The 11,155-nt window shown below is 47.6% G+C and overlaps 4 protein-coding genes across 4 annotated transcripts; 2 read left to right on the forward strand and 2 right to left on the reverse strand.

Annotated features, from left to right (window-relative positions):
• Nucleotides 1-4,454: 4,454 nt before the first annotated feature.
• On the reverse strand, nucleotides 4,455-5,969 carry FTJAE_7909 (ethionine resistance; the record flags this gene model as incomplete). Its single annotated transcript, XM_037354671.1, has 1 exon — nucleotides 4,455-5,969. The coding sequence occupies one exon, from the start codon at nucleotides 5,967-5,969 to the stop codon at nucleotides 4,455-4,457; it is 1,515 nt and encodes a 504-aa protein (XP_037204997.1).
• A 496-nt stretch (nucleotides 5,970-6,465) lies between these two features.
• Nucleotides 6,466-7,441, reverse strand: FTJAE_7910 (Zn(II)Cys6 transcriptional activator; the record flags this gene model as incomplete). The annotated part of the gene is made up of 3 exons (XM_037354673.1): nucleotides 6,466-6,545; nucleotides 6,594-7,282; nucleotides 7,335-7,441. 3 exons carry the CDS (start codon nucleotides 7,439-7,441, stop codon nucleotides 6,466-6,468), a joined length of 876 nt encoding a protein of 291 aa, XP_037204998.1.
• A 1,217-nt stretch (nucleotides 7,442-8,658) lies between these two features.
• Nucleotides 8,659-9,764, forward strand: FTJAE_7911 (nitrogen metabolic regulation nmr; the record flags this gene model as incomplete). The annotated part of the gene is made up of 3 exons (XM_037354674.1): nucleotides 8,659-9,237; nucleotides 9,293-9,634; nucleotides 9,687-9,764. 3 exons carry the CDS (start codon nucleotides 8,659-8,661, stop codon nucleotides 9,762-9,764), a joined length of 999 nt encoding a protein of 332 aa, XP_037204999.1.
• A 347-nt stretch (nucleotides 9,765-10,111) lies between these two features.
• On the forward strand, nucleotides 10,112-10,732 carry FTJAE_7912 (non-canonical purine ntp phosphatase; the record flags this gene model as incomplete). The annotated part of the gene is made up of 1 exon (XM_037354675.1): nucleotides 10,112-10,732. One exon carries the CDS (start codon nucleotides 10,112-10,114, stop codon nucleotides 10,730-10,732), a length of 621 nt encoding a protein of 206 aa, XP_037205000.1.
• Nucleotides 10,733-11,155: the final 423 nt, after the last annotated feature.

Below are 11,155 nucleotides of genomic sequence, written 5' to 3' on the forward strand. Positions count from 1 at the left end.
CCGACGAGTGACGACAAGCCAGTCCAATCCAGTCAGGGAAACGGCTGTGAGTGCCAAACGGGGAGACGACGGACGACGGACGGGAGCTGCAGCTGGAGCTGGAGGGCGGCGAGATAAGTGAGAGATCCGAGCGAGCGAGCGAGCGAGTTACTGTGAGACCTCGGGGGCCTGAGACAAGATGAGCCACGTTCCACAGGCTCTGAGAAGCCGACAGGTTGATAGGGACTGAGAAATGCTGTGGCTTGTTTAATTCGATTACTGTTGCCAGGCTCTGGCAGCAGGCACGAAGAGCGTAAAATGAGAAAGAGAGAAAAGGCGAGAGGGAAAATGAGAGAGAGACCCTGGTATGTACGAATACGTGGGTAGGTATTGTATGGTACCGTCCGTAACTGACTACGGAGTACGAACTGAACCTGACCTGAATGTAGCACGGGCGGCCGCGGTCCCTGGTTCTCCGCAAGCTTGTGAGATGGAGATGGGTCCTAATCCGACAAAGTCCCAGAAGTCGTGTCGTATCGTATCGGTCGCGGATCGTAATTGGGAGGTGGAGTCGTTTGGGAAAGTCGTTTGACGATGTAATGATGCAGACGAAGCAAAAAATAGAACAAGCAAAATCCGAGATAATGTACCTGAGGTACTTTGATTCAGAAATATCCAGGGACTTGAAAGGCAAGAAAGGATTCAATTCAGATTGGTTAGGAACGACCATGCGCCTCATGAATCGCGCCTTCTTCCATGTTCCCGCCTCACTCGGTCTTTCCAATCTCGACTCGCTGATGGAAGGAGCATCAGTCAGTGCAGATACGCCCAAGGCATGTACCTCTTTGATGCCAACCAGTCAGACAGCAGAGATCTAGCAGGGAACAAGAGACGCGATGGGGTCGAGGCCTTGGCTCCTCCAACCAAACTTTTAGAGGAACCGCCTGCGCCACGAACCGTCCGCTGACGCCACGCTATCACACTGCAGGCGCTTGCCGATGAGTTAATCCTTGTTGGGAATAGCCAATGCTCACGGTTGCTGCGGTGGTCGATTTGTCGATACTTGAGAGCCAAGTAGACCTTATCGAGAAAACGAACTAACGGGATGCGCGTTCAGTGCGAGCCCGTGCCCTAGCGATTTAAAGGCAGGGGCCGTTCCAGCGCCCTATCCGGGGGGGCTCGCTCACTTTGGCAGCTGAGGCTATGTACAGTAACAGGCCTACAGAAGCTAGGCCGAGTTTTTTAGTGGAAGGGCTTCAGTGGGTTATCGCCAAGTTTTACAGTTCCAATGCAGTCCAGCCCAACCCAGAGCCAGGCCTGGGCCTCGTGTTTGACCAGGCTCTTGGGTCTCGTCTCGTTTGGAGTCTATTGCCATGGCTCAAAGTTACGAGCTGAAAAGGGGAAAGGAGTAGAAGTAGGAAAAGAATTCTTCCCGAGTCGCGCACGCGTGACTGAGCAAATATGAGACGAGACGAGTCTTCTGTACAGGGCCATATCGTTTGATGAGACACGATCAACTGCTGCTGCAGGTAAAGTGCTTCCCTTTGCTTAGCTCCAAGTGGAGGAGAATTGATTTGGCAAAAGTGGGCAGTGATGACGGGTCCATCTGAGTGATTCAACCAAGTTTGGGCAAGGATGACGATGAATTGGACTGACAGGGTCCTTGGGGGAGGATCCACCTTTCAAAGCCACGTCGAGGAGGTCGAACATCGATGCCCTTGACGATCTCGTCCCGGCGCATGAGATAGGTGTTGAGGCCGGCAGCTGTAGCAACGGCAGCAAAGGGAATCGAACTTCTTCACCTTGTTCCTTTCGTTCATATCAGACGCTTGATTAAGCGGCAATACTATCCCCAGTCTCTCGATTGAGCTCGGGCGTTGCTTTCTGGAGGCTGGCGAACGGAATTGAAAGGGAGACTGAAGCGAGACAACAAGCGCAAGCCCATGACGAATACCATATTTGATGATGATCCAGGGTAGGCTGTTGTACCTATCGAACTGGACAACAACAGGCATGAAGCCTGTTTATCGCAGATCAACTGGAATGCGGTTCTCTCGATCACGAGCAGATCAGAGAAACATTCAGCCAAGACGATCACCTTACCCCTGACTAACCGCTAACTTAGCTGTGGCCCCTGCAGGTCCAACGTCTTGTGCATATGTTGGCGTGTTGACCAAGTAACATTACACGTAGGGAGCGATATGCTGTGACTATGTGATGTGACTGCAGTGTAACTTGAGGCTGAATTGGATGATGAGTTGGCACTTCCGTTAACCGCCTCAGCCTCCACTAGATCCGACGTTTCAACTACAGTAAATCACTGATTGAATGTTCCGTTGCTTGTCTGTGCCCAGGTCCAAGTGCCTCCCATCCATGTTAGTTATCCCTCCAAGATAAGGGTCCAATGTGACCTATGACATCAGAGCCAGCATCTCCCTTGAACCTCAAGTTTTAATGGAACAACAGCCTTGCATCGTCATTCTTTTTGCCCTGGAAAATAGCAAGGACAATTAATTAGTGAGTTCATAGTTGGTTTCACTACAATCAACAACAAGTCGCACAGACTCTGACGTACATTCCATCACTTGCCCCTACCTAAGGCTCATGAAATGGCCATTCACCCGTTTTTATCACGGCCAGTGGCCCATATGACATTATCCCTAACCAACAGCCGAGAAATGTCTTGATACAGCCGCGTAAAACCGGGAATTTCCCCTGCAGTGCTGCCCTTTGACTGAAGAAGCTGGAGTCTCGGACAATCATGAATTCCGTGAAGCCATTTGGGCAAGATCTTTCTTGCGTAGCTAGATGGAAGTTGGAACTTCAAGACAGCCTCAATATGACAACGTATCAAGCAGTCAACTCAGACACCGTGCAGAGAATAAGATGATTGTCTCTTTGAACTAGGAATCGCACATTCACAGCTGTCCAATAACTCCTATTGCTGGGATGGCCTTATTTTAGAACCAGTTCAGAAGAAAAAGATCATGGAAGCTGAAGGAATTGATGTATGCCTGCCTATCCATCCTGATCCTCTCACCCTTGTGCTCTGTGATATCTTGTCTTTACTAATGTCTTGAATTGGCTGACATAAGGTCACTTGGCTTTTATATCAGATTTTCGGATATTTTAGGTTCACCAATTGTGAATCAAAATTCAAATAGTGAACTCGCAAAGCGTGGCGTTAATCTTAGGAGTCAAGACTCGAGCTGAGATATAAGCCCTCTGAACTTTATAAGCAAGTACTATCAGTAGCTAACTCCCTCATATAACTACGCAATGACCATTGCTATTCATGATAATGAACTATAAAGGGAAGCTGTAAGATCTCGTGATATTCATTACGGTTGACATCTAAGCCAGCTATCATGGGTTGGGTGATCTGGCTAAATTAAGGATCAAGCAAATGACCTGGATTACCTAGATCAAAAAGCCTCTCTAAACAAACTAATGATCTAACTCTAATAAGGACTGACTGCTCTATATGATGGGGTGAGGCTAGTAAGCTAAAGCTAACTGTGAAGAACATCATCAGACCTTACAGTAGCTGCCTCTGTATCCCAGTTCAAATTAATAAATACTCATAAAACACATGAGAACAAAGTCTATCTATAATGTTCTACTCTAACATCCGTTCTCAGTTTCAGTACGGGAGCCTCAAATTTTCTAGCTATAGATAGCAAGCATTCAGAAACAAGTGATGAAACCTCCGGACAGAAAATCATATCTGCAGTCTATGCTCCATCTATCTTTTAGTTCCCTGAAGTTACCGCGTTTTGATTGTTTATACTGTGATAGCTCGAGCTCCGAAGTATTTGGCCGCGAATCAAGCTATCAAACACGTCGGCCAAAGCTCGTATGCTGTAAGGCAATTTCCATGTCAAACAGAGGTCCAACAATGGAAGATGGCCTCACTGCAGCTATGAACGCATGATTCTATCGTCCCGAGGTGTTTCTGAGTTCCTGGCACAGATAAATTATCAAGTTCCCTCAGACGCCAGACATTCTCCTGTTAAATATGGCTTGAGGATCGATAAACCCTCATTACTTTCTTAGCATTCTCCGAGGTAATGCCCGCCTGAGAAGAGGTTTCAGCAGTTTCATGGATGTTTATGCTGAGACTTGACCCCGATGGACTAGAGTTCTGGCAGTTATAGAGGAAGCTAAGCCACCTGGTGAACTTCTGGAGATCACCAATGTTGCTCTTCACGACTCCTTCTCCTCAGCCAGGTGAGTGCAAAGGAGCAAAGGCGTATTTCATGCGTCTGATTCTCATTGATGGGGGGTTGCACTGGAATCTATCACAAGGGCACCGAAATGGTGGCTGAAGCGATATCGGCTACAGTAAACCCATGAGATCGGGTTCTTTTACATTCAGGGCTGTTGCCGAGTTGAGATATGTGGCTGAAAAGAGCCACGGAAGATTCATTACTTTTGTCTATGTAGTTAAGGCGTGAAGTCCTTACGAAAACGTACTATGTTCCGTCATCCTCCCTCTCCTTCACATCGTTTACACAATCTTGCCAGCTGATCCACTTCATGTATACACATTCAATAATCGCAATAATGACCATACCACTTCCGAGACCGATCCAAAGACCGTCGAGCTTGAGGTCTGGGCTTCCCAGCTCGAGCCATATGGCAAATGGTACGGCAGCAAGGTAGTTGACTCCTAGCACAACCCACGCAGCGACGGATTGCTTTGCCAGACCTCTCAACACGCCGTTCGTGCCGCAGATGATTGAGTCGATGACCTGGAAACAGGCTACAGCAGCCATGGATCCCGTAGCCAAGTCTCTGACAGTATTGTCGTCGGAGAACATATCTGCAAGTGGGTTTCGCAGCACATACAAGAATGCGCCGTCGAGAATACCAACTACGGTGAAGACGCCAGTGTATAGAATTGCAGCACGTCGTGCTTCCTTGAGTGCGCCAGCACCGACCAGGTGACCGAAGCGAGTGGTGACTGCGACGCTGATCGAGAACGGTATGTGCCATGTAACAATGGAGAGAGTGTTGAGTACTGTTTGCGCAGCCAAGTGGCGGGTACCGAGATAAGAGGTGCTGACCATGAGGATCTCAAAGGCGAGCCACTCGGCAAGATTCACGGCGGTGCTTGCAACAGAGAGACGGACCATAGGGCCCCATTCGCGGAACGCAAAAGCAGCGCGACTATCCCAGCCACCCCAGCATCGGTGAGACTTCTTGCCAATGAAGATGACATACAACAGAAGAAGCGCAGGTCGAAGGTTATTAGCAAGAGCCTGACCGAAAGCAGCACCATCAAGGCCCATGTCGAGCTTGACGGCAAAATACCAACTCAGAAAAGCATTGACGGGGGCACAAATGATGAGAATGACCATTCCGGGAGCAAATTCACCCTGCGCCTGAAGAAACCTCTTACCAGCTTCAAAGAATGCATAACCGGGAAGTCCGACGAGACTGACACGCAAGAAAGAGGCAGCCTTCAAGGCGAGGCTTCGTTGAGGGACGAGCAATGGCAGAATCCAGTGCGAGCATAGCCAGATTGCGCCGACAGGAATCATGACGATTGACATGAACACGATCATACGTTGGATGTGCATTCCGACGCCAGTATAGCGGCCAGACCCGTAGGCCTGTGCACACAATGTGTCGAGAGCCGTGGCCATGCCCTCAAAGATGGTGAACCCAATGATGTTGATCGTTGTCAAGCCCAGACTTGAAGCTGCCAATTCCTCAGCACCCAACCGACCAGCGACAATGGTTGTAATGACAGTAAAAGAATACTGAAGAAGATACGTCGCGATCAAAGGAAGAGAGTATTGGCATAACAATTTGGCCTCAGCCAAGAGGCTGTGGACGTCGGTCAACGACTTTGCGGTTCCATTTTCGCTGACTTCTGATATCCTCGGAAGCAAAGGCGAAGTCTCATCGTGTAACACGCCATCGTGGATGTGAGAGTGAGAGTCTTGGTGGCCCTCACGGCGCCGACGTTCGCTCGAAGGCATTGGCGCTTGTGTTGTGTGTATTTGCTGTTAGTCTCGGCTCAATTGACGAAAGCTCGAGCTTCAATAGCGCTTTTGAGCCCTGTGAGATCCACTAATGGAGGGCGAATTGGATAGAGGATGTTTATAAGAAGAATTCTTCAGCCAAAGGCGAAAAAAAAGACGTGATCCACCGATTTCGGACCCAGCAACCAAAAGAGCAGGCTAAGCCAAAGGCAGAATGACAGGCCCACTTAGATGAACTCAATTGCTAAGAATTGCCTGATGCTTTTGGGCGACTCATGAACTTAGACCAACTTTGCTGATGGAGAATACCGTGACTCGTGATTGACATTCTGATATATGACGTTAGGAGATCAATTGAGGCCAGCCATATCACGTGGTGTCAATGTCAGGCCAGTACAATCATTCGCCATGCTTGATGTTGGACAGCATATCGAGCACCATCTCATGATTTTTGGGCCTGAGAGTCCGTTGAAATACCAAGGAGCATTAGTCTTCAAGACATGATATCCATCTCAGAGCTGGTATCAATGAGACGCAGAATCCCGCCCTGATCGAGCAGAGAAAGGTACTCAGCTTGGAAACCGTCAGTTCACTCCAGGGAACAAAGTCTGAAGTACTTACTCGCAATTGGCCAACGCTCAGATAGTCTTTTGAGACCATCCACGATAGTCACCAACGCTTCTTTCATCTGCGGTTCATTGTCTTCCCGAATAAACCATGAGCACGCACTACAAGCGGTATAAAAACATCTTGCTTGAAGAGGACAATCCGACTGAATCTGTGCCAGCTTAGGGGTCAAAGTACTACCTAGTGCTCTCAGACCTTGAACGCTAATACTCTGCAATTCTGTTTCGTGTGTCAAGCGTTCTCGACTTGTTATTCCAGGCGCATCAGGACATCCATAAGCTCCGTATAGGAGTGCTTGGGCACAAATGCAAATGGCGGAAGCACATGCCAAAGAGGATGCTGAGGAAGAAGAAACGTTGCTCAAGGATTGTTCTTCAATAGAAATTTGTAGCGAGTTAAGTGCTCTATTAAGGCTCTGCGCTTCCTGGACAACATGTAGGATATCGTGCGAAGATTTGGTTTTCAAATGTTTGTGTGTAATGACCTTGCCGAGCATATGAGTGGCTTGGCATGTTCTAGCAAAGGAGCCCAGAGTCGTGATGGAGCTGAAGCATGCTGTATACAGTGGCTCGCTTGGTACCGTCTTACCCAAGACCCAGTCTTCATCGTTGACTGGTAAAAGCTCGTCAGGGCAAGGCTCCGGAGCGGAAAACGGTAGCCCACTTGTGTCCATGCTGATGAATCTGAACACATTTTCATTAGGTGGAGGCTCAAGGATGCAGAGCTATAGCTTACCTATCAAGTACAAAGATAGTCCACCATGTTCTGCGCTGCTCTTCTCGTTTAGACCAGGAATCAGCATATTTGAAGAGCTGCTGTGCATCTCTATCATGCCAACTCATTAGTATGCCTAGTCTCGCCGCCCGACTGATGGTGAGGTAACAGGCAGGATATATAGCCTGGCACGCTTCATAGAGAGCTAATAGCACCAGGGACTGAGCAAGGCGAAGTGAAACTAGGCCTGCACTTTCAGCAGCGGCACATAGAGTTTTTGCCAACATGTACAACGGGTGCTGAGATGGAGGGTGGCCATTGGGTCTGAGCGTGCATATCTTCATGCATAAAAGTAGCAGATCATGGCAAGCATCTTGACTGAAAGGATCGGGATTTGTGATCCGCTTTCTGCTAATCATGGGAAGCCACTCATGTACTGAAGAAAAGTAATTGTGATAGAGGACTGGTAAGTCATCTGGTTCTAAGTGCTTGGCTATAATTTGTTGCAGATCGACTCTTGGCCCAGGTGCTAATGCATTGCTGGTGGTCAGTGGCGTGAAGAGATCTGGATCCAAGAAGAAGGCCAAGGGAAACGGTTGATTGGGCTCTGATAGAGACGGCTGGCTTGTTCCATCTGGCGGAGGAGCAGTTGGAGGTGGTGGAAGTTCTATATATTCACATTTCTTGCCTAGGCGCCGACACTGTAAGCCGTCAGTTTTAGGCTATATCTGCCTTAGTTCTGAGCCGTACTAAGGAGCAAGATGGTAGCTCTCTCATGCATTTCCTCTTCAGGCGGCTGAACAAGTTAGAGAAGCTTCAAATTGATATGAGGGCTTAACCTTACCGACATGTTGCACATGAATGACGAGACACGGGCATCTCGATCTGGGTAACGTTGACAGCCTCGTTGATCTGCAGTGATTGTAAAGCAGCTTATAAATCAATCAGGATCTCTTGGGTTGCAGCGTGAGCGTGAGTGTGAGCGTGGGGGCGAGAAACCGACAAAAAAGGCTGAAGAGATGGATTGAAATGCAGAAAGAAAAGAAAGAGAGAAGCTGAAAAGCTGAGAGCTGAGAACGGAGGTGAGCGGGTAATAGGGAGGCAGAGTGAGACAGAGGCGGATCTGGAGCGGACTTTAGTGGAACCGTTCCTGTATAAGACACCAACCAACCAATACCAACACCAACAGCGAGACAAGGCCTGAAAATGAGAATAACGTGATGAGACTGGTCGAGGGTGAGACGATTAATAATGACCAAATGACTATAGGATATATAATGGGTAGAGATGTAATGGGCTACTCCCATATCAAGCATACTCTCTCTACCTACGCTCAAATTTCAACATGACCACCAAAAAGCTCATAGTCATCATCGGTGCAACAGGCGGCCAAGGAGGCTCAGTCGTCAACTCTTTTCTCAATGATTCAGAATGGCGTATCCGTGGCATCTCTCGAAACCCTTCAAGCCAAAAATCAAAGAACCTCGAGGCCCGCGGCGTTGAAGTAGTCCAAGCCGACTTGGACGACAGGGCCTCACTAGCCAAAGCCTTCCAAGACGCAAATGTCATCTTTGCGGTCAGCGACTTTTGGGGCATCTACAACGACCCAAAGAATCAAAACAAACCAATGCCAGGCCAAGCTCTTAACGAGTGGACAAAGGTTCAAGAAACCCAACAACTCAAGAATATCATCGATGAAGCTGCCAGAGTATCAAGCCTGGAACAGTTCATCATGTCTTCACTTCCGGGTCCAACGAAATTATCGAGAGGAAAGTACACAAATGTCTGCCATCATGACTCCAAAGCAGATGCAGAAGAGTACGGTGAACAAAACCAGCCAGAGCTTTGGGCTAAGACGAGTATATATCTCCCTGGATACTTTCTCAGCAACTTCTTGACTCATCCAATGGCTCAGCCAACCAAGGTTTGATTTCAACAGCTGCCCAAATCCAATGATATTCAAACTGACGATGCAGCAGAAAGAGAACGGAAACATACAGTTCGCAAACAACCTGGACCTCGATACCAAAGTTCCTCTGATATCACACGACCAAGATTCTGGCCCTTTCGTTAAAGCCCTAATCCAAAACCCTCCAGGCAAAAATGTTGTCGGATATCGTGCTTGGATTACACCACGGGAGTTCGTACAAATTTTCAGTAAAGTTACGGAGTACGAGACTGAATTACTACACATACCACCCGGAGAATTCAGCTTTGATTGCAAAGAAGAGTTGAGGGCTGAATTGCAAGACAACTTTGCATTTGCCAACGAAATTGGGCTTCATGGCGGTGATGATTCTCCTGCTGTTCACCCCAATGAGGTAAGCTTCTCTTGATATTTGTAGATAATGATGGAAGCTGATCTGTATGTAGCTAAATCCGTCTCCTCAACTGGATAGCATTGAAGACTGGGTTAGGGACCAAGACTGGTCCAAAGTTTGGGGATCTTGAGATATAGCTTGGAGGAGCAAGAATCTAGTATCTAGATGTAGCTAACTTAGCATAGCTGAGGCTACTTATGCTTGTGCTCGATTGGTAATTGATAATGATTACTTACGAAAATAAACTATTTTAGTGGCAGATCTTGATAAGGAAATCGGACTATCGAAAGCTAATAAATAGTGTAAGTGGTTATCGTGACTCTGCTCTGAATAGATCTGATATCAGCTCTACCAATAGCGGCCACAGGTGGGGAACACAGCCCAAGCCAACCTCCAACCACTGTAAAACCCCTCAGCTCAGGCCGGGGATAACGTTGCATTACCCATAATAACCATTCTTTGACCGCCAAGGCATCCATGAGCACATCTCAAAACAATCGTCCTTTAATCAACGTCCTCGCCAAGAAATTCGCTCTTCGAAGATCAAGAATGGAGCCCCCTCAGAAGCAAAGACTTGTCATCGTTGCCTCAAACAACATCCCCAAAATCAAAGCAACCCGCGATGGCTTCACACAAATGCTTCCAGCCTCTTATGACTTTCAAGGCATAAGCGTAGACTCCAACGTGTCAGATCAGCCCTTCTCAGATGAAGAGACTCTTCGCGGTGCAACAAATCGAGCACAGAACGCTCAAGCAGTCAGACCAGAAGCTGATTTCTGGGTTGGCATCGAAGGCGGCGTTGAAACTCACAATGGCTCCATCTGCTCTTTTGCTTGGATTGTTGTTATTGGAAAAGATGGCAAGGTCGGCAAGGCACGGACTTCGGCGTATTTTCTACCAGAGAAGACTTGTCAATTGCTGAAAGAGGGTGTTGAGCTGGGACATGCCGATGATATGGTATTTGGGCAGACAGATTCAAAGAACAAGCAGGGCTCGGTTGGGCTATTGACTGGCGGTGTTGTTGATCGAGCTGCTTACTATACACAGGCCGTCATTTTGGCCCTGATACCTTTCAGGAATGCTTCTTTAGACTTCTGATAGCTTCATTTCATATTGAGCACTCAAGGTGCCCAAGGCAAAACCGCAAATAATTTTGTAATTTTATAATGCCATACATGGCGGACACTACATTTCACTTCTGGAGTCCAGTCAAGAAAGGAAACACATTCTTGCAGAGGAAAGCACTTTTATTAACCTGCCCATAAGGAGTGTAAATGTATATATAAATGATTAAAGGATTAGATGTGCTTAATGCGTGTACTTTTCCACCCCCTTCCATGCTATCTCTCCATTCTGTTATTACCCTTCACTCCATCTCTTGACAAACTCTGTAAATGCATAGACGGTAACATATGTACAGCCATGAAGCAACGACGCCACGCTGCGTTGGGACAAATAACAAAACCCCAATCACTGGTATATCCGGTAGTGGCTAATATGAACTAATATATATCCAAGAAT

The sequence above is a fragment of the Fusarium tjaetaba genome (assembly GCF_013396195.1).
Source record: "Fusarium tjaetaba strain NRRL 66243 chromosome Unknown NRRL66243_c0000163, whole genome shotgun sequence".
Classification (NCBI taxonomy): Eukaryota; Fungi; Ascomycota; class Sordariomycetes; order Hypocreales; family Nectriaceae; genus Fusarium; species Fusarium tjaetaba.